This window comes from Chiloscyllium plagiosum, unplaced genomic scaffold (genome assembly GCF_037043375.1).
Source record: "Chiloscyllium plagiosum isolate Xiang-an unplaced genomic scaffold, Cpla_swu_hap1 HiC_scaffold_7, whole genome shotgun sequence".
Taxonomy (NCBI): domain Eukaryota; kingdom Metazoa; phylum Chordata; class Chondrichthyes; order Orectolobiformes; family Hemiscylliidae; genus Chiloscyllium; species Chiloscyllium plagiosum.
Window position 1 is genome coordinate 28,584,955 of NW_028270145.1, and position 21,506 is coordinate 28,606,460.

The 21,506-nt window shown below is 42.2% G+C and overlaps 1 protein-coding gene across 2 annotated transcripts in view; it reads right to left on the bottom strand.

Moving 5' to 3' along the window:
- ccnyl1 (cyclin Y-like 1) overlaps positions 1–21,506 on the bottom strand; it is a 67,740-nt gene that overhangs the window by 37,019 nt on the left and 9,215 nt on the right. For both annotated transcript variants that reach the window (XM_087988874.1, XM_043693293.2), the window contains exon 2: positions 8,778–8,852. In XM_087988874.1, coding sequence (XP_087845000.1) covers positions 8,778–8,852 — 75 coding nt within the window. The remainder of the gene's footprint in view (positions 1–8,777; positions 8,853–21,506) is intronic.

Consider the following 21,506-nt stretch of genomic DNA (forward strand, 5'->3'; position numbering starts at 1 on the left):
TTTTGGCCATGACCCCATCACTGAACATCAAGCTGTCACAGTTCCCTGACCGTCACTGACTTCATCTTCTCTGGGATCCCTCCACCCACATCTTCCCACCTTACAGTCCCCCAACCAAAAATAGCTCATTCAACTCCTTCCCAAAATTGACAAACAGGACTATCCTGGTCTTAGTTCACTGCACTTATCTTATTTTCTTTCCATCAAGTCTGTCCCAACCTATAGTCTTGAATCCCCAGACATGCTATGTCATTACAACAATTTCCAGGTTCCTAGTGCTGACTGCTTCCTCTTTATCCTGGACATCCAATTCCTCTACACTTTCTATCCCTCATCAGGGCCCTCTGCTTCTTTCTTGAACAAAGGCCCAGACAGTCCCGATCCACTACTACCTTCCTCTTAGTTGAGATCATTCTCTAATGGAACAATTTCTCCTTTAACTTTTCATCCTTCCTCCAAGTAAAAGGCATGGCTATAGCTGGTCTACTCATTCAGTGAATTGTACATTTATTATTCCAGTCCTACTTAGGCTTCCTCTACAAGATGTTTTTCCAATGCATCAATGAAATGTGATGATACTGTGGCTTTAAGTGGTGTGCCTTGCCCTTTTTCTTTGAGAGAGATGGAGGGACAGGTGACACGCAGTCTATGGGAAGATAAATGACTCGAGAAGACTTAGGTTTTTTGTTTAAAAAGCTGGAACAATAGAAGCAGTCTGAACAGGTGTGGTCAAGCTCCCACGCAGGGATCTTTGCTTTAGTTTTCAGCAGTTGTTGCTATGGTCTCAGCAGTGAATCTCTACTGACTGCTACACTCTCTCTCTCAGAATTGATGTTTTCTCCTGGACTGGAGGACTGCATGTCAGACAATCTGTTTTCTGTATTTGCCTTTTGCCAAGGGTATGTTTATGGGATGTTACTACATTAGAACATTAATTGTTCAGTTGTAAAATAACTCTATTGGAAAACCTAACAGAATAACAGTTTAAATTATTCAAGTTCCTCTTTCTTTCTACAGTGTTTGAATAAAGTGTGTTTTGCTTAATGTTGAGAAATCTGACCAATTGAATTGCATCTGGAACACAGCACCTCACATTTACCTTTAAAATAAGAAAAAGTTAGGGTCTCGGCTACTTTCCTAACATATTTTGACGGGGTTTGTACAGGCCCATTATAGAATGTATACAGACTGCTTCCTGCCCAAACTGGAAAAAAAACGTCAATTTTACTTCCAACTTTCATTTATCTTAACCTGGTGCATCACATATTTGTCCCTTCGTTGACTTCGGTTTCTATTTCTAGGGGATAGGTGTCTATGAATATTTATGACAACCCAGACTCCACAGCTACCTCAACTCCTCACACTCAATTTCCTTTTAGGACTCCATTCCATTCTCTCTTTTTTTTCCTGTCTCTGCCATGTCTGTTCCTAATTTATAGCAAAAGATCACAGTGTCGTGCAACTAAAACAATATATTGAACAAATTGCATGATACGGTGATCTTCTGCTATAAATTCTGTGTCTTATGATCCTGTCTTCAGAGTTACCTGATGAAGGAGCAGTGCTGAAAGCTAGTGCTTCCAAATAAATCTTTTGGGCTATAACCTGGTGTTGCATGATTTTTAAACTTTGTCCACCATCTCCACATCACGTTCCCAATTAGGCTAACTTCCCTGACAGTGCATCTCTTTTTCCACCAGAGAAGGATTCCACTTACAGGGCTCTGAGCCATATCTGTTCTCACTCTTTCCCTTCTCCTCCCTTCCAGAATTACTATAGGATTCTCCGGGTTCCTACTTTCCACCTCACCAGTCTCATACTTAAAGGGTAATTCTCTGCCTTTTCCAGACTTATAACATTTCGTTACCATCTAACACATCTTTCCCTCCTCTCTCCTATCAACACTGGGGCAGTTCCACCCACAACACCCAGGTCCACTTTTCAAACCCCAAACATCTCACCTTCCTCCTACACCATGTGCCCATACAACAACAGAAGATATAAAACCTTGGCTTTGAATTGTGCAAGGCCTCAAAAACTCCATCTAGGTGAAGTAACAACTTACTTGCATTTCTTTCAATATAGTCCATTATATTTGTTTCTCACAGTGCAGTTGCCACTCTGCTCAGGAGACGAAACATAGACTGGGTGCTGCTTTAGTGGAACACCTCCACTCTATCCATATGCATTACCCCTTTCTGGTTGCTTGACATTTTAATGCATCATTTGCTGTCACTCTCACAATTCTATCTTGGACCTCCTTCACTGAGCCCAGCAAAAGCTGGCAGTTCAATTTCCCATGAGGTACTTTACAGCTTCTGAAACATTTGGTTTAATAATTTGAGACCATGAACTCTGTCCTCCATTTCAATATTTTCTGCTCAAACGTCTATCTTATATTTTTACATTGAGATGACCTTTATTCTGCTATTAACATCCCCTCTCTCTCTCATTTACAATCATTACCACTTCGTTTGCATTTTGTTCTAATTCCTTCATCTTTAATCTCCCTTGCCCTTTGGAGCTTTTCCAGCACTTTTGATTTTACTTCGAGTTAAAGCATCACCACTGAGCTTGTTTACAGGATGATTGCCAGCATTTATCATTCAAGTTACAGCCTCCACTGACCAACGCAGCAGAAGACAAGTGCTTATGACATTTATTGGAAAAATGGCATAGAGCTGAGGACCACTGTCCTGTCTTGATGGCATGCTTTACTACCCAAACATATCTGACAGAAACTGATGCTGATACTATAATCACTTCGTTTGGAAGGGTAAAAGCTTCAAAGATGTTTTGACGGATACGGGCCAGGAGCAGACAGGTGGAACTAGTTTGGGATTATGTTCAGCGTGGACCGGTTGGTCTGTTTTTGTGCTGTGACTCTATGATTTCTATTACCCACTGCCTCTTTCATTTTTTGAATTTTCACTGTTGTGGCAAAATGCACTTAAAAACTTTAATCAGGTTAAACTTTTCATAAAGACAAGAAGCATTTTTTAGCCTGAACAACAGACAACACTTCTTTCAGAGGCGTACAATCACCAGATCTTCAGAATGCAGAACTGACAGGTTGCTGTACTGCCAGGAGTGCCAACTTGTGGATGACACATAAAACCAAGGTCCCATTTGCCCTCACGCTTGGGCATTGAAGATTCCTCAACACAGCTTTGAAGTTGAGAAGGAGAGTTCTCTGCAATACCCTTGGTAACATTTAGCCCTCAAGCAACATCACTAACATGAATTATCTGGCTTGCATCACAGTTTTGTCTGTGGAATGCTGTCTACAATGTGGCTGCTACATTTCCAATATTACAACAGGAAGCACTCTTCAAACGTACTACAATGTTTGCAGAACACGGTGGAACATTCTAAGTCATGTAAAGTACAATGTAAGTGCAAGACATTTTTTCATTAAAGTGGTGCAATCTTAGAACATACTGAGGGCTTAACTATCTTGGCCCTTAAAAGGTATAAATGAATTTGCCTGGTCAAAGATACAATCCAATACGGAGGATAACTTAAAACACAATTTACAAGCAAATTATCCTGAAAGACCAGTGGCTTCCTAACTATGGTATGAATATCCCAGAGACATGAGAGATATCACTGCAGGATACGCAACAGACATTGTCTAAAATTGAACTTAAAGGTCCAGTTTAAACTTGTAGATTATTTGCTCGTTTAGGTTTTTTTGAAATGCTTTAATCTATCTCTGCAATTGCACGTGTATTTGATAAAAGAGAAAAAAATTTGCAGTGGACACGTTTGGTTTGCCTGGATATTTCTTAAATGCAAGGGCACATCTTTGGGATGATTGTCTGGTTTCTGCTGGGGCAACAGTTGTCTGTCAGAAACCCTTTGTTCCGACTCTAGGGTTCCTAGAATGGGTCAGAACTTTCCAAAGAAATCCCTAACTCTTCTAACCTACCTAGCAGTCATGGAGTCATACTACCGAAGTTGTCCATGCTGACCAGGTCTCCTAAGCTGAGCTAGTCCTATGTGCCTGCATTTGGCCCATATCGCTGTAAATCTTTCCTACACATGGACCCGTCCAAACGTCTTTATCATAATGAAATTGTCCTTGCCTCTACCACTTCCTCTGGCAAGTGCAGCAATGGACTGCCTGTGAGACCGTCACATATGCTTACCTAGCATTTTGCCTGGAGAAGCAAGTCAAGCCACTGGCCTCCTGGTTTCCTCGCAGAGTCAGATCATATCAACTTAGGCAAGAATTTCAGCGTGCCCAGACATTTTTTTTTTAAAAAAGCCTAATTTTCAATCTCATTGAATCAGAAAAACAACATATCATTCCCAAAAATTCCACGAAAGAAACATCAATTACTTTTTATACAAATTTAGGTATCATGGCACCAATGTTGAGATGGGTACGGTGAGAAAGAAAAACAATGATGTTGATGAAGATGCAACAAAATAAGCCGAATAACAAATTTAAACAAAAGCTTTTATTCACAGGTCACTCATAATGTGAAGAAACATGCTCCATGGCACTTCACAAATGGAAGCTGCCAAGGAAAGCTATGCAAGTCATTGAGAAAGAGACAGGTAAGGTATGATCAAAATCTGGCATTAAAAGATGCTTTTTGCGAAGACCATGAAAGGAGCAGAGTCTGGCAGTCACATAAGAGAGGTTACAGAGCAAGTGAAAACCAACGTCATCAAAGGATGCAGCAGTGGTGATTCAGAATGACAGTTGTAGTTGGAGAAAAAGGATTAAAGAATGCTGTTAAAGGTTGCTGCAAAAGGTGCAGCAAGACTATGACGAATTTGTTAAAATCAAGCAACTTCAATTTAATATTTTGAGGGACAACAGCCACTGTAGATCAATGATGAGTAAACTGGACATTTGGTAGAAAAGGATTTTGATGCTTTTGACCAACAGGAAGTTTTGGGTGACAGAAAGGCAATAGGATGATCAAGTCGAAAGAATGGATAAGGCAAAGATTTTGTGGCAGAGGAGTAGCAATGTTGCAAAAGTGGAAATAGGTGGCATTAGTTCCCAGGAAGTGAAGTATTTAAAGTTGCCACTTTAAGCTTTAACTGTTCCCAAAGCATGCATAAAGTGGTAGCAGAAGGCGATCATTCCCATTGTGAAATCACTGGCAACAAACAACTGGGATGTTAGTGAAGAGTTAGGCACAGAAGGCTAACAAAAGGGAGCAGATTTTGGACTGAGTTGAGGAGGAACTTCTTCACCCAAAAGGTTGTGAATCTATGGAATTTCCTACCCAGTGAAGCAGTTGAGGCTACCTTGTTGAAAGTTTGTTACTGTTCAAAAATCTATCTTTGTCTTAAAGGAATTAAAAGTTATGGTAAGTAGGCAGTAAAGTCCAGCCAAATCCACAAAAAGATCAGTCATGAGCTGACTGAATGACAGAGCAGGCCCAATGGGCCAGAAGGCCTACACCTGCTCCTAGTTGTTACGGCTTTATGTTTAAAAATATTGGTTTCATCCAAATGTGGAATGCACAAAACTTTGTGTTCTGAGCTGCTTAAGACTTAGGCGATTACCCAACGCTCACCTCCTTAAAGTAATAGTGAGTAGTGCTGGCACAGACACCGAAGATGTTGTAACTAGGGAATTTGAACATTTTAAACATTATTTGGCCAGTAATTGGTGTTGAAACTATTTAAAAATATCTGTTGGCGAGTAATATCTGGAGGTGAGCACTTTGGAGACAGTGACCACAATTTGGTGACTTTTACTCCAGTGATGGAGAGGGATAAGTGTGCACTGCAGGGCAAGAGTTATAGCTGGGGGCAGGGAAATTATGATGCGGTGAGGCACGACCTAGGATGCGTGGCTTGGAAAAGTAGGCTTCAAGGCATGGGCACAATTGATATGTGGAGCTTGTTCAAGGAGCAACTATTGAGTGCCCTTGATAAGTATGTACCTGTCAGGCAGGGAGGAAAGGGTTGTGTGAGGGAGCTGTGGTTTAATAAGGAATTGGAATCCCTTGTTAAATGGAAGAGGGCGGCCGATGTAAAATTGAGGCGTGAAGGTTCAATTGGGGCGATTGAGAGTTATAAGGTAGCCAGGAAGGATCTGAAGAGAGAGCTAAGAGCAGCGAGGGGACATGAAAAGTCCTTAGTTGGTAGGATTAGGGAAAACCCTAAGGCTTTCTATAGGTATGTCAGGAATAAAAGAATGACTAGGGTAGGAATAGGTCTAGTCAAGGATAGTAGTGGGAAGTTGCGTGTGGAGGCTGAAGAAATTGGGGAGACACTGAATGAATACTTTTCGTCAGTATTCACTCAGGAACAGGACATTGTTGCCGATGTGAATATTGAGTCACAATTAATTAGAATGGACGGCTTTGAGGTATGTAGGGAAGAGGTGTTGGAAATTCTGGAAAGGGTGAAAATAGATAAGTCCCTGGGCCTGATGGCATTTATCCTAGGATTCTCTGGGAAGCAAGGGAGGAGATTGCAGAGCCATTGGCCTTGATTTTTATGTCCTCGTTGTCTACAGGAATAGTGCCAGTAGACTGGAGGATAGCAAACGTGGTTCCCTTGTTCAAGAAGGGGAGTAGGGTTAACCCTAGTAACTATAGGCCAGTGAGTCTCACTTCTGTTGTGGGCAAAGTCTTAGAGAGAATTGTAAGGGATAGGATTTATGAACATCTGGATAGGAATAATGTGATCAAGGATAGTCAGCATGGTTTTGTGAAGGGCAGGTCGTGCCTCACAAACCTTATTGAATTCTTTGAGAAGGTGACTAAGGAGGTAGACAAGGGTAAAGCGGTAGATGTGGTGTATATGGATTTCAGTAAGGTGTTTGATAAGGTTCCCCATGGTAGGCTACTGCAAAAAATACGGAGGTATGGCATTGAGGGTGAGTTGGAGGTTTGGATTAGGAATTGGCTGGCTGGAAGAAGACAGAGGGTACTAGTTGATGGTAAAGGTTCATCTTGGAGTGCAGTTACTAGCGGTGTTCCGCAAGGATCTGTTTTGGGACCATTGCTGTTTGTCATTTTTATAAATGACCTGGAGGAGGGGCTAGAAGGTTGGGTGAGCAAGTTTGCGGATGATACGAAAGTCGGTGGAGTTGTTGACAGTGAGGAAGGATGTGTCAGGTTACAGCGGGATATAGATAAGTTGCAGATCTGGGCAGAAAGGTGGCAAATGGAGTTCAACCTAGGTAAGGGTGAGGTGATTCACTTTGGTAAGAGTAACAAAAAGACGGGGTACTGGGCTAATGGTCGGATACTTGGTAGTGTGGATGAGCAGAGGGATCTTGGTGTCCATGTACACAGATCTCTGAAAGTTGCCACCCAGGTAAATAGTGCGGTGAAGAAGGCATATGGCGTACTGGCTTTTATTGGTAGAGGAATCGAGTTCCGGAGCCCTGAGGTCATGTTGCAGTTGTATAAGACTCTGGTGCGGCCGCATCTGGAGTATTGTGTGCAGTTATACTATAGGAAGGATGTGGAGGCACTGGAACGGGTGCAGAGGAGGTTTACCAGGATGTTGCCTGGTATGGTAGGAAGATCGTATGAGGAAAGGCTGAGGCACTTGGGGCTGTTTTCATTGGAGAAAAGAAGGTTTAGGGGTGACTTGATAGAGGTGTACAAGATGATTAGGGGTTTAGATAGGGTTGACCATGAGAACCGTTTTCCACGTATGGAGTCAGCTATTACAAGGGGTCATAGCTTTAAATTAAGGGGTGGTAGGTATAGGACAGATGTTAGGGGTAGATTCTTTACTCAGCGAGTCGTGAGTTCATGGAATGCCCTGCCAGTAGCAGTGGTGGACTCTCCCTCTTTATGGGCATTTAAACGGGCATTGGATAGGTATATGGAGGATAGTGGGCTAGTGTAAGTTAGGTGGGCTTGGATCGGCGCAACATCGAGGGCCAAAGGGTCTGTACTGCGCTGTATTTTTCTATGTTCTATGTTCTATCTGCTGGCAGTTAGTAAATCAGGAAAAATATGTGCAATTGGATTGGGTGCCTCTGCCTTGGACTAACCTGCTTCAAAAACCTTTAAAAATTAATAACTCTTAATTTGATTGAGTTACTTAAGTATCAATGTTAAGAATTTATTTACCTTCAGAGTTGCTGGTCACCATGACCCCCAGGTTGCTGATATATTGGAACCTGCGGTCCTGGTCATATCCTTATGGATGACAAACAGCTCTAAAAGGTAAATAAGCAAAAATAACCTTCTCATTATATCTCAGCAATTCATAGGGAACAAAGGTGATAACTCCCTTCTGCCACCTTCGCCAAGTAATTTTGGGTAGCGCAGTACTTAATGGAAAAGAGTTGCATAGGGAAGAATAAAGGAAGACCAATGAAACTGTTCACCACTGAATTAAAGGCAACCCATTCACCCTGCAGGTTAGAAATCTTTAGGAACTTAGCTATAAAAGGTAATATTTCTTATCACGTGGAAATTTGAAAGTTGGTGAATGAATATTATGGATAGTGTAGTTTCGGTGGTTGGAAATAAATCACAACATATTTCTTGCAGGAATAGGATAATTACTCCAGAGTGGAAACTGTAGTTAGCTATTGCAATGGTGACCATGAAACATCCCTCCACATTGATACATGCACAACATTACTCTGGTGGCCAATGGCCAATGAAGACATGTGGATATTACGATATTAATGTGGCTCATACATACTCACTGTCTGAAGATTCCTGTGGTATAGTGGTAGTGGGGCCAGGAGTCAAGGGTTCAAGTCCCATCTGCTCCAGAGATATATAATAATATCGCTGAACAGACTGATCAAACATATCTATACTCACCATCTGGCTGCGACTTGCTCAGGAAGATGGTGCTGGCTCTTGGATGATCAGATGGATTGGATTCTAAGTTCATATCTAGAAAAGGGAGACAGAGGAATAGGTAACAACTGTATCTCATGTTACAACAGCTGAAGAGCTTTTACAAAATTATAAATTTAAAGAAAATATTTCTGTTTGTAGAGAAGACCAAAACTGGGGGCATTTACAATGAGATAGTGGTTAAAAAAATCCAATTATGAATTCAAAGGTAACTTTAATCATTCAAAATGCTAAGAAAATAGAATTTGCTACCATATTCAGCAATTTGTGAAAACATAAATGGATTTAAGCAGCAGCCACAGAAACACGAGGAAGAAAAGATATTTATACTGTTAGATGAAGTAGGGGTGGGAAGATGCTCATGTGGAGCTTAAACAACAGTACAAAGCTGAATGCCCTACTTCTGCACTGTAAATGCTACGGAATTCAATGCAAATGGAAAATTTCCATGCAAGTTTTCTCATACTTTATTTCCTGTCAATTTCCTCACAGTCCCATCCCACAACTCTCAGTAAACGGCCATGCTTGGTGTCCCACAGTCTGTATTGGTTGCACAGAAATATCAGGAAGACTAAAGTCATCGCCTTCACTCCTCATTTCAAAATACTACTTCCTAGAAAACAATTTTATCTTGCTCTCTGGCAACAGTCTTAAGCTGAACCAGACTGTTTGTAAGCATGGTGTTATACACAACCCCAAAATGAGCTGCTAGTCATTTTTCCATGCCATCATCAAGACCACCTATGTCAACCTTCATAATACCACCCTGAATCTGCCCCTTGTTTTAGCTTAACTGTTGCTGAAACCCTCACCTCTGCTTTTGTTACCTAGAGACTTAAGTATTCCAACACACTCTGCAATAAGCATCAAAATTCTAATCTCGGGAAACCCGAGATCACGCAAAACTGCTGTCCATGTTTTTACTAACACCAAGACCTATTTGTCATTCACTCCTGCACTCACTGACCTACAATTGGCTTCCAGTTAAGCAGTGCCTAGATTTTAAAACAACTATCTCTGTTTGCAAATCTCTCCATGATCTTGCGCCTTCCTGATCCCTATAATCTTTTACAGCTCCACAATGTCAGTGCTTATCGAAGTCTTGCTTCATGAACCGCCCTAATTTCACCAAATGTTCATCACTGGTGATCAAACATTTAGCTAATATAGCCTGCAGCACTAGAATTCCTTCCTCAATTTTTCTGCTTCTCTTTCACTTTAAAAACCCATCACTTTGATTAAGACTTCGTCCTTTTGTCTTAATATTACCTTAAACGCCTGGAGTCAAGTTTTATTTTAAAAAGCCTAAGAAGGGGCTACAGACTTTAAAATAGCTCAGTTAGTCAAATTCTTGGCCGAGTCAAAAAATTGCCAGGCCAAAAAGAAATCAAGGCTGACACTTTAATGCAGTACTGAAAAGGCTGCTGTCAAACATGCCTTATTTTAGACGACATGTGAAACAAGGGCCGCATCTGTCCTCTTCAGTGGAAATAGAATATTCCAAGCACTACATACGCAGCACAGCAATATTGATCACTCACACACCCACAAAGAAACAGATTACTTGGAAATTTAACACATTGCTGTTTGTGAGGTCTTATGCACAAAGTAGCTTGCATGTTCAACTGCAAGAAAAACCATACCTAGACTCATTGAGAGGTATACCACGGAAACAGACCATTCAGACTGACTCGTCCATGCAAACCAGACATTCTAAATTAATCCAGCCCCATTTGCCAGCATTTGGCTTATATCCCTCAAAACCCTTCCTATTCATATACCCATCCAGATGACTTTTAAATGTTAGAATTGTACTAGCCTCTACCACTTCCTCCAGTTGATTCCATACACACACCACCCTCTGCATGAAGAAATTGCCCCTTACGTCCCTTTTAAATCTTTTTCCTCCCACCCTAAACCTATGCCCTCCAGTTTAGGACTCCCTCCCACTAAGGCCCCGCCCTCCCCCCCAATGCTAAAAGACAATGTCTATTCACCCCATCCATGCCCATTATGATTTTATAAATCTCTTTCAGATCACTTCTCTGCCTCTGACACTCCATGGAAAATAGAGTCAGAGAGTCAGCTCTGGCCTATTCAGCCTCTCCCTACAGCTCACACTTCAAAAGTATTTATGTAATGACAGGAAGAGAACTTTAGAAAAGGAATTGTCTGTGCTAAGGTAGAGGCCTCATTTGCCAATGATTATGGGCTAGAAAATGTGGATCTGCAAAAGGGCAGAATTGGACCAGTACAGAGATCTAGGAGGATGCTATGGCAGCATGGTGGCTCAGTGGTTAGCACTGCTGCCTCACAGCACCAGGGTCCCAGGTTCAATGCCAGCCTCGGGCGACTGTCGGTGTGGAGTTTGCATATTTTCCCCGTGTCTGCGTGGGTTTCGTCTGGGTGCTCCGGTTTCCTCCCACAGTGCAAAGATGTGCAGGCCACGCTAAATTGCCCATAGTGTTAACTACATTAGTCAGAGGGAAACGGGTCAGGGTGGGTTATTCTTCGTGGGGTCAATGTGGATTGGTTGGGCCGATGGGCCAATTTCCACACTGTAGGGAATCTAATCTAATCAAACAATTTGACTGATCATTTGTACATTGCATAGTTCAAATTGCAAAGCAATTGGACTGATGGGCATTAAATACCTATGAGTTGACAGAGAAAAATTGAAATTTGCACCCTACCCACCCCTCCCCTTAGTGCAAACTTTGAGTCAATTGGACTTTGGCAGCAGAAAAATGAGTTCGGCTTACTGATCATTAATTTAATAGGTCACTTTAGTGGAAAAATTAAATGTAATGTTACAAGAACAAGACTTTCAGGAATCATCGTTTCTTCCAATAATTAAGTAGCACTTGCCAAAGTCAGCTCCTTTTGCCTTAAGATACACAAGTTATTCATTTTCATGTAGTTCGTCTATCCAGAGAACTAGGCATTTAAAATAATCAGGACACACTAGACTTCTCAATTATCTTAGATAAAGACACACCAAACACAATAAAATTTCACATCTGAACTGCTATACAAACACAAAAATGGCAAACAAAAATATAGAAGAATACCCTTAATGGTTTTAACCGTGAATTTCTGATTTGTCACAAGTGAATTTATTTGCAAACAATCGGTAAATAAAGTTGTTTTTACAAGATGAATTCAGCATTCTTCTCTTTTTTTTCCCGGTAACTACTTCTTCCTCACCAACCGTCCAATCAGCAGAGTTTCGCTGCAAGAACTCAATACTGTTCAGACGACGGGTTTTGGAAGGGCTTCCAGGCACATTTCTAGGTTCCTTCTTTAATTCAGTTAACACTATGCTTCATAAGATTTGATTCTGTCTTGATTCTGTTTGAATCTCCTGTTCCCTGGATGCTGCCTGACCTGCTGTGCTGTTCCAGCAATAAAGTTTCAACTTTGATTCTGTCTTGGTCAATCAAGGATCTCACGCAATCTGAACTGGAGTTCTCTGATGGATTTTTAATGCAGGGTTCAATTCAAAAATAGTAGAAAACAACCCTTACCAGCTGGTAATCATCTAACCACACACTACAGAGGAAACATATGATTTTGCCTGTGGGATGTAAAAGACAATTAGGAACAGATGCAGCCCTTTCAACCTCAGGAGGGTTAGTGCAGACATAAGGGGTATCCTTCTGTACTGTCAAAATTCTGTAATTCTGTGAGCGAGCCCATACTGCCATTTAAGCGACTGATTTGTACACATTCTGCGACTACATGATACTTGGAAAAGTCAGAGTGGATAAAGAGTGAAGCTGGAAAAAGCACAGCAGGTCAAACAGCATCAGAGGAGAAGGGAGTTGATATTTCAGGTCGGAACTTTTCACCAGGACTGGTTGCGGGGGGAGAAGGGGGGCTGCGAACTAAATAGTGGGAGGGATGTGGGGCTGGGGGGAGGGTGGGTGAGATGGCAATAGGTGGGGGCAGGTAGGATGGGGCTGTAATTGGTCAGTGGGAAGGGTGGAGTGGATAGGTGGGATTGAAGATGGACAGGTAGGGTCAGGTTAAGGGGGCAGGGTGGGCCTGGTATGAGGTGGAGGGGGCGGGGGTGGAGAGATTTGGAAGCTGGTGAGTTCTATGTCAAAGCCGTATGGTTGCAAGCTCCTGAGGCGGAAGATGAGGGGTTCTTCCTTCAGCTTGCGCGTGGCCTTGTGTTGACATGGAGGCGGCCCAGGATGGGCATATTGTCGGGGGAGTTGAAAGGATGGCAACCAGAAGATGGGGTTGATTGGAGCAAACTGGATTTGAGCTCCACTCCGGGTATGCTCACCCACTGTAGAACTCAGCTATTGGTTCAGCTTAGCCAAAGATTGTCACTGTTAGTCTCCAGGGAGAAAGTGAGGACTGCAGATGCTGGAGATCAGAGCTTAAAAATGTGTGGCTGGAAAAGCGCAGCAGGTCAGGCAGCATCAAAGGAACAGGAGAATCGACATTTTGGGCATAAGTCCTTCTTCAGGCTTGGTCTCCAGCCAGGGTTATTTGGGGAGGGTCAGTGACAGGAAGGTAACTACTTGAAATCTCAAATCCAAATAAAAAGGTCCACATAAAGGATGATCAATATTGCAGCAGCCTTAAGAAACAAACAGAACTGGAAAGGCTGAGAGGAAATTCAGAACTTAGTACCAGGCTAAGGCATGCCCATCATTGGTGAATTGGTAAGAAGTAGAGATGCACAAATTAGAATTGGAAACTTTAGCTTAATAAACGTTGTAAGTTTGCTCGCTGAGCTAAATGATTTGTTTTCAGACGTTTCATCACCATGCTAGGTATTATGAAGATGCAGGTACTATACCTTTAAGGGAGTTAAAAGCTCAAAGTTTGTGAGAAGATTTGTAGCTCGGGTGCTCGTTGCTGTGGTTCTGTTCACCGAGCTGGAAGTTTTTGTTGCAAACGTTTCGTCCCCTGTCTAGGTGACATCCTCAGTGCTTGGGAGCCTCCTGTGAAGCGCTTCTGTGGTGTTTCCTCCGGCATTTATAGTGGCCTGTCCCTGCCGCTTCCGGTTGTCAGTTTCAGCTGTCCGCTGTAGTGGCCGGTATATTGGGTCCAGGTCGATGTGTTTGTTGATGGAGTTTGTGGATGAGTGCCATGCCTCTAGGAATTCTCTGGCTGTTCTTTGTTTGGCTTGCCCTATAATGGTAGTGTTGTCCCAGTCAAATTCATGTTGCTTGTCGTCTGCGTGTGTGGCTACTAGGGATAGCTGGTCGTGTCGTTTCGTGGCTAGTTGATGTTCGTGGATGCGGATCGTTAGCTGTCTTCCTATTTGTCCTATATAGTGTTTTGTGCAGTCCTTGCATGGGATTTTGTACACTACATTAGTTTTGGCCACTACAGTGGACAGCTGAAACTGACAACCGGAAGCGGCAGGGACAGGCCACTATAAATGCCGGAGGAAACACCACAGAAGCGCTTCACAGGAGGCTCCCAAGCACTGAGGATGTCACCTAGACAGGGGATGAAACATTTGCAACAAAAACTCCCAGCTCGGCGAACAGAACCACAGCAGCAGAGTTAAAAGCTAGCAAAAACTACCTGACATCATCAAGTGTTCTGGAAAAAGATAAAATGTAACATGTGCTCCAGCTAATCGGGTAGCTGGTTGCCTAGAAATGACAAAACAGATTCGAATTAGGCCAGTTTAAATTATACCCTGAAAAACACTAAACTCCAATCCAGTTTGAATTTAGTATACTGACAATCTTAAAAGCTAATTACACAATCCAATGCTTTGGAGGTATAAAACCAGGGAAAACAGAACAGTTAGGAGGAGTACTGCCAAGCTACTAGCATGTAAAGTCTGAAAAATAGCTCTTTTAAAAAAGGTACCTTTATCGATCAGTAACCCGTGCAGCAGAATCTCCAAAAGAAAAGACGGCAGGAATACAGAGAAAACTGAAAGCTGCCTGGTTTTGAGATAAGTAGTTTTGTTTTATAAATCATAATTGATCGTTTTATAGGACTAGTATTATAGAAGGGAAGGTAAAAGATAGGTTAGCGAGGAGTTGTAAATAGTTGATTATTCTCTGTTACACTTTAAGAAATAAAGTCGTTAAGTTTTACTTTAAATAGCTTTTGGCTTCTCGAAGTTTCACAAATTACTGCATGGGATAAATCTTTTCTATGTTGCTGATTTACAGTAAGCAGGAGAGTTTACCCAGTGTCGTAACATTAGGTAACATCATCAGTGAGCCTCCCATGTAAGGTGGGTGATATCATTTCCAGTTCTTTTTCTCAGAGATTGGTAAATACGGTCCAGATCGAAGTGTTTGGATGCCAGGCCTCTAGGAACAAGTAAACAACACACCCAGGAACTCTAACTACACTACCATAAAAAGACATCTTGGAGATGACTATCAGACTACTTGACCCCTTGGCACCATGGTAGCTAACAAATCTACCAGCACACCGAAACAACTCTGATGAACCTAAAGGACCCTATACCAACAACTGTAGTGGTGAATAAGGTGAATGCCTTTCCTTCATGACTTTGGATTTTCCTTGCTAAACTGTTCCTGAATAGCTACACTGGCAATGATGCAACAGTGTGGAAAATTGTCCAATCCATGAAAAGGACAACTTCAATCAAGCCAATTAATGACCCATTCATCTGCTCTCAGTAATGAGAACAATGGAAAGTGTCAGTGACAGTGCTATCAAACAGCATAATAATTGGCTCATCAAGGCTCAGTTTGGATACCACCAGGGCCATTCAGCTCTAGATTTCATTACAGGCATGGTGCAGACAAAAGAGTTGAACTCCAGAGGGAAGTGAGAGTAACTGCTCTTGATATCAAGTTAGCACTTAATCCAGTGTGGCATCAAGAAGCCCTAATAAAACAAAAGTAAAATGGGAATTGAGTTAAAATCTGCCACTGCTTGAGACATAACCAACACAAAGAAAGATGGTAGAGGTGATGGTTGCTGGAAGTCAATCTTGGAGCTCAAGGACTTCATTACAAGAGTACCTCAGGGTAGTGTTCTAGGTAGGCTCAACCACGTTCAGTGATTTTTTTTCTCCATCATAAAATTCATAAGTGGGAATACCTTCTGGAGATTGCTGAATCATAGAGATGTACAGCATGGAAATAGACCCTACGGTCAAACTCGTCCATGCCGCCCAGATATCCCAACCCAATCTAGTCCCACCTTCCAGCACCTGGCCCATATCCCTCCAAACCCTTCATATTCATATACCCATCCAGATGCCTGTTAAATGTTGCAATTGTACCAGCCTCCACCACATCCTCTGGCAGCTCATTCCACACATGTACCACCCTCTGCGTGAAGAAGTTGCCTCTTAGGTCCCTTTTATGTCTTTCCCCTCTCACCCTAAACATATTCCCTCTAGTTCTGGACTCCCCCACCCCAGGGAAAAGACTTGAATTGCATGCAATATTCCAACAGTGGCCAGCCGCAACATGACCTCCCAACTTCTGTATTCAATACTTTGACCAATAAAGGAAAACATACCAAATGCCTTCTTCACTATCCTATCTACCTGTGACTCCATTTTGAAGGAGCTATGAATCTGCACTCCAAGGTCTCTTTATTCAGCAACACTCCCTAGGACCTTACCATTAAGTGTATAAATCCTAAGATTTGCTTTCCCAAAATGCAGCACCTCGCATTTATCTAAATTAAACTCCATCTGCCACTTCTCAGTACATTGGCCCATCTGATCAAGATCCCATTGTAATCTGAGGTAACCCTTTTTGCTGTCCACTACACCTTGAATTTGTGTCATCAACAAACTTACTAACTATACCTCTTTTGCTAACGTCCAAATCATTTATATAAATGACGAAAAGTAGTGGACCCAGCACCAATCATTGTGGCACTCCACTAGTCACATGCCTCCAGTCTGAAAAGCAACCCTCCACCACCACCCTCTGCCTTCTACCTTTGAGCCAGTTCTGTATCCAAATGGCAAGTTCTTCCTGTATTCCATGAGATCTAACCTTGCTCACCAGTCTCCCATGGGGAACCTTGTCGAACGCCTGACTGAAGTCCATATAGATCACATCTACCGCTCTGCCCTCATCAATCCTCTTTGTTACTTTTTCAAAAAACTCAATCAAGTTTGTGAGACATGATTTCCCATGCATAAAGCTATGTTGACTATCCCTAATCAGTCCTTGCCTTTCCAAATACATGTACATCCTGTCCCTCAGGATTCCTTTCAACAACTTGCCCACCACCGAGGTCAGGCTCACTGGTCTATAGTTCCCTGGCTTGTCCTTAATATCCTTCTTAAACAGTGACACCACGTTAGCAAACTTCCAGTCTTCCTCACCTGAGTGTGTTCAGTACCACTTGCAATTCCTCAAAAACTGAAGCCATCTGTGTCTGCATGCAACAAAACCTGTACAATGTTTAGTCTTGGGCTCATAAACTGGGTGATATTAATGTCAAGCGAATGTCAGGGAACCATCACCGACAAGAAAGAAATGGAGCCTCTGCCTTGACATTCAAAGGTAAGACCATATTGCTCATGCTGAAGCCCCCCCCCCCACCAATAGATGGTGTGGGAATCACCATTGACGAGAGACTCCTATGGACCAGCCACACAAATACTGTGGCTACAAGAGGCTGGGAATTCTACAACCTCCCTCCAAAGCCAATTTACAATCAACTAGGCCCAAGTCAGGAGAGTGATGGAATACTCTCTATTGGTGGATGGGTGCAAACACCAACAGCACTCAACCTTGAAAACATCCAAGACAATCCACTTAATTGGTAGTCCATCCACAACCTTCAATATTCACTCCCGCACTAAAACACAGTGGCAGCAGTGTGCACCGTCTACAAAATGCACTGCAATAACTAACTGAGGCTCCTTCAATAACACCTTCCAAACCTATGTACCCTACCACCTAGAAGGACAAGAACATCAGGTGCACTGGAACATCAGCTGTTAGGTTCCATTCTGGCGTGGAACTATATTGTGGGTCCTTCACTGTCATAGTCACCTTAAAACTCCCGAACACTATAGGTGCATCTATATCCAAAAAGTAACAGTGAATCAAGGCAGCAAATCATTACCACGCTCAAGGACAGGTTAGCGATGGGTGATAAAGGGCAGTGATGCCAATATTGTGTGAATGCAACATCAATACAATCCTGTAATTCAACTTTCTGACAGTTGTACTTGGTGGGTAAATGTCCTAAGATGCAAACTGGGGTCTCTGATGGTCAGGCCAACTCACCTGTTAAAGAACAAAGCAAGAAAAGTTTGAGAGCATTTCTAATTCAGATTATGTCATCTGTAGTGAGGAAGCTATCCAGAGCACTTGATTGAACGCTATACAGGGGTAACTCGGTTATCTGAATTTCAGATTATCCAAAGAATATTTCAAGGTCCCACAAAAACGTTACATCAAAGTAGTAAGCATGTTCAACTTACTTGTACTGAAGAACATGTGAAAACGCTGGCAAAAACAAAGAAACGCAATCAGCTCAAGCATCAGCGACTGGATTTTTTTTTTTTAAGGTAAGGGTTATTACACAGCCCTTTACAAAAGCAACTGTTTTACATTACTGTAGAGGTATTCCCGTCACCTTACAGAGCCATTTATTTTTTTAAAAAGGCCAAGAACTTAAACGCATGCGCAAGGCGCTGCTTCTGCCTTTCTACTGCGAGACTGCGTTCCTGGAAACTGACAAGGGCTGTTGCGGTTGTAGAATCTGTTCAGGATTTTGTTTAATGCTGCCTCCATGACTCCTTGTCAAATGATAACTACCACTGCATTTTAAAGAAGTTTTCTCATGTTATCATTGCTTTATTTTGTTCATCATGTGAAATCAGTGTCCTCTTGCACTCAATACATTAAAATTATAGATTTAAATAAATTCACCAGTAGCGCATAGTGTTAGATCAGCATGACTTTCCTTGTTTCAGGTAATATTGATTATCCAAATAATCAATTATCCGAACGAAATAGTGCCCGCCCATCTCATTCGGACAATCAAGGTTCCTCTGTAATTGACTCAAGCATCCTACTACAGAAAGAGAAGGGAAAATTGTACATGGCCACTGCTTCATCCCTTGAAATGCACGTGTATGGATGTAAAGCTGGGATGGGGTCAGGCTCCACAACCATGCACTGCAGAGGTTCAAGACAGCAGCTCACCACTACCTTCTCAAGGGCAAGTAGAGAAAGGCAATAAATGCTGGCTCGCATCCCATATAAGAACTTTTAAGAAGCTTCATGCAATCTTTGGGTAATTGGCTGAATGTCAAAAGGTCACAAATGAAGAATAATCTCTGTTTCAGGTTGGGAGAGCTCTCATTTCAGAGTCAGATTTGTGTGGTTCAAATTCCACTCCAGCTCTCACCCCATCCCATTTCTGCCACCACCACAGTTGAGCCCAACTGACTCAATAGAGACCAACTGATAAAACATAGACCTGGGACACCTTGGCCCAGGAGTCTATGCTAGAGCAATTCCAGAGGGTAGATAAACAGAGAATGTTTCTGCTCTGCAGGGGTCAAATTCCAATAGGGAGTTCGAGAGAATCCTCTTTACCCAGAGAGTGGTTAGGCTGTGGAACTCACTACTCAAGCGATTGCAAAGAGTAACCTAAAGAGGTTAAGAGTCTAAGAGCCCTACCATTCCAGGGTTTAAAATATTTACAGGAAGAAGGGCTCATGCCCGAAACGTCGATTCTCCTGCTCCTTGGATGCTGCCTGACCTGCTATGCTTTTCCAGCAACACATTTTCAGCTCTGATCTCCAGCATCTGCAGTCCTCACTTTCTCCTTTAAAATATTTACCTACTTTAAAAATAAAACACACCAACTAATCCCCATAGCAAAACATTCTGTGCTCTCACAACTCATAAATCCCTATCTGGAGGCATTGCAAAAAAAAAATTGCACAATGACCTCTTCATTGTTAGTTCCACCACTGGAGAAAACAGCCTCTCTAAATTCGTTCTTCGTCTGGTCAGTTCCTAGCAGAAATAGCTTTAATATCCCAGCGTTGTAATAGATGTTTTCCATCCCACATACTAATCTTGTGAATCTAAACTGTCTGCTCTCCAAATACTGGCCTAAATGGGGCAGTTAAACCTACAGACAGGCCTCTCACTGTGGCCACTACCATTAAGGAATTCAGGAGAAAATTCTTTACACAGGGAGTGGTTAGCATATGGAATGCACTACTGCAGGAAATAGTTGAAGTAAACAGAGTAGATCCACTTAAGTGCTGAATAGATAGGTAATGAGGGAGAGAGAGGATATGGTGAGAGGGGGAGATAAAATAAAACAGGAGGATATTACAACCTTATCGTAGCTCCTTGCTTTTCCTTCTGGACACACTGCACCACTTTATCCACCTGTACTGGAAAATTAAAGCAATTATACATTCCCTGATTAATTACCTATTGGTTAATTAAGTCATCAGGAAACTCTTACTCACTTCTTAAATAAATTGTTATTTCAGACAATCCCAGATACACTGGTACAAAGACAACGAAAGACACAAAAACCTTTAACATCCTGAACAAACTAACCTTACAACCTGGTTGGTTTTTTGCTATAATAATACTGATAGTTACTCAAGAAGCAGACTGGCAAATAGGCAGAATTTCCACACATTTCCATCAACTCTCAAGAAAAAACTGACATGAAGGGTCCAAATGAGCCTCCTCAATTTTTCTTCATCTATTTCTATTACCCGTTTATCCCTTTCTGCCTTCTGGGTACACACTCACCTTCCTCTTTAGGTTACTCTTTGCAATCGCTTGAGTAGTGAGTTCCACAGCCTAACTGCTCTCTGGGTAAAGAGGATTCTCTTGAACTCCCTATTGGAATTTGGCCCCTGCAAAGCAGAATCATTCTCTCTTTATCTACCCTCCGGGATTCCTTCACAGATTTAAATATCTCCACATGGTCATCTCAGTAATTTTTTGCCAGAGAAAACAGGCCCACACCATTGTACAATTATCAGAAAAGAGGCAATGTAAATCTTATACTTGAGACTGTGCTCAACCTAAGACTGAGAGCCCCAGTTATGGGTTTCCGAGTGATCAGGAACATTCTTCCTGCATCTACTGTGCACAGTACGGTTAGTATCTTGTAGGTTTCAATGAAAGCCATTCTTCTGAACTCTAGTGACCATATTCTTAAACGATCCAGTCTCTTCCTGTATGTCAGACCTACCTTTCCAGGAATTATTCTGGCAAACATTCTTTGCACTTCATCGATATCCAGAACAGCCTTCCTCAGATCAAGCATTGAAAATCACACAAGTACTCATATGTTGTCTTACGAAGGCCCTGCACAGTTATAGCAAGACATCCTTACTCCTCTATTCGAATCCTCTTGTTACAAAGACCAACGTACCATTTATTTTCTTCACTGCTTGATGCACCTCCAGACTTTCTTTCAACAACTGGTGCCCGAAGACACCCAGGTCTCATTGCACAATCCTTTCCCCAATTTAATCACCATTCAGATAATAATCTGCCTGTCTGTTTTTGCTACCAGAGTGGATGCCTCACATTTCCCCACATTGTACTGCATCTGCCACGTGTTTGCCCACTGCTCAACTTGTCCAAATCACACTGAAGCTTCTCTGCATTCTCCTCTCAGCTCACCCTCCCACCCAGCTTCGTATCATCTGTAAACTTGGTGGTATGACATGTAGATTCCTCATCTAAATCATTC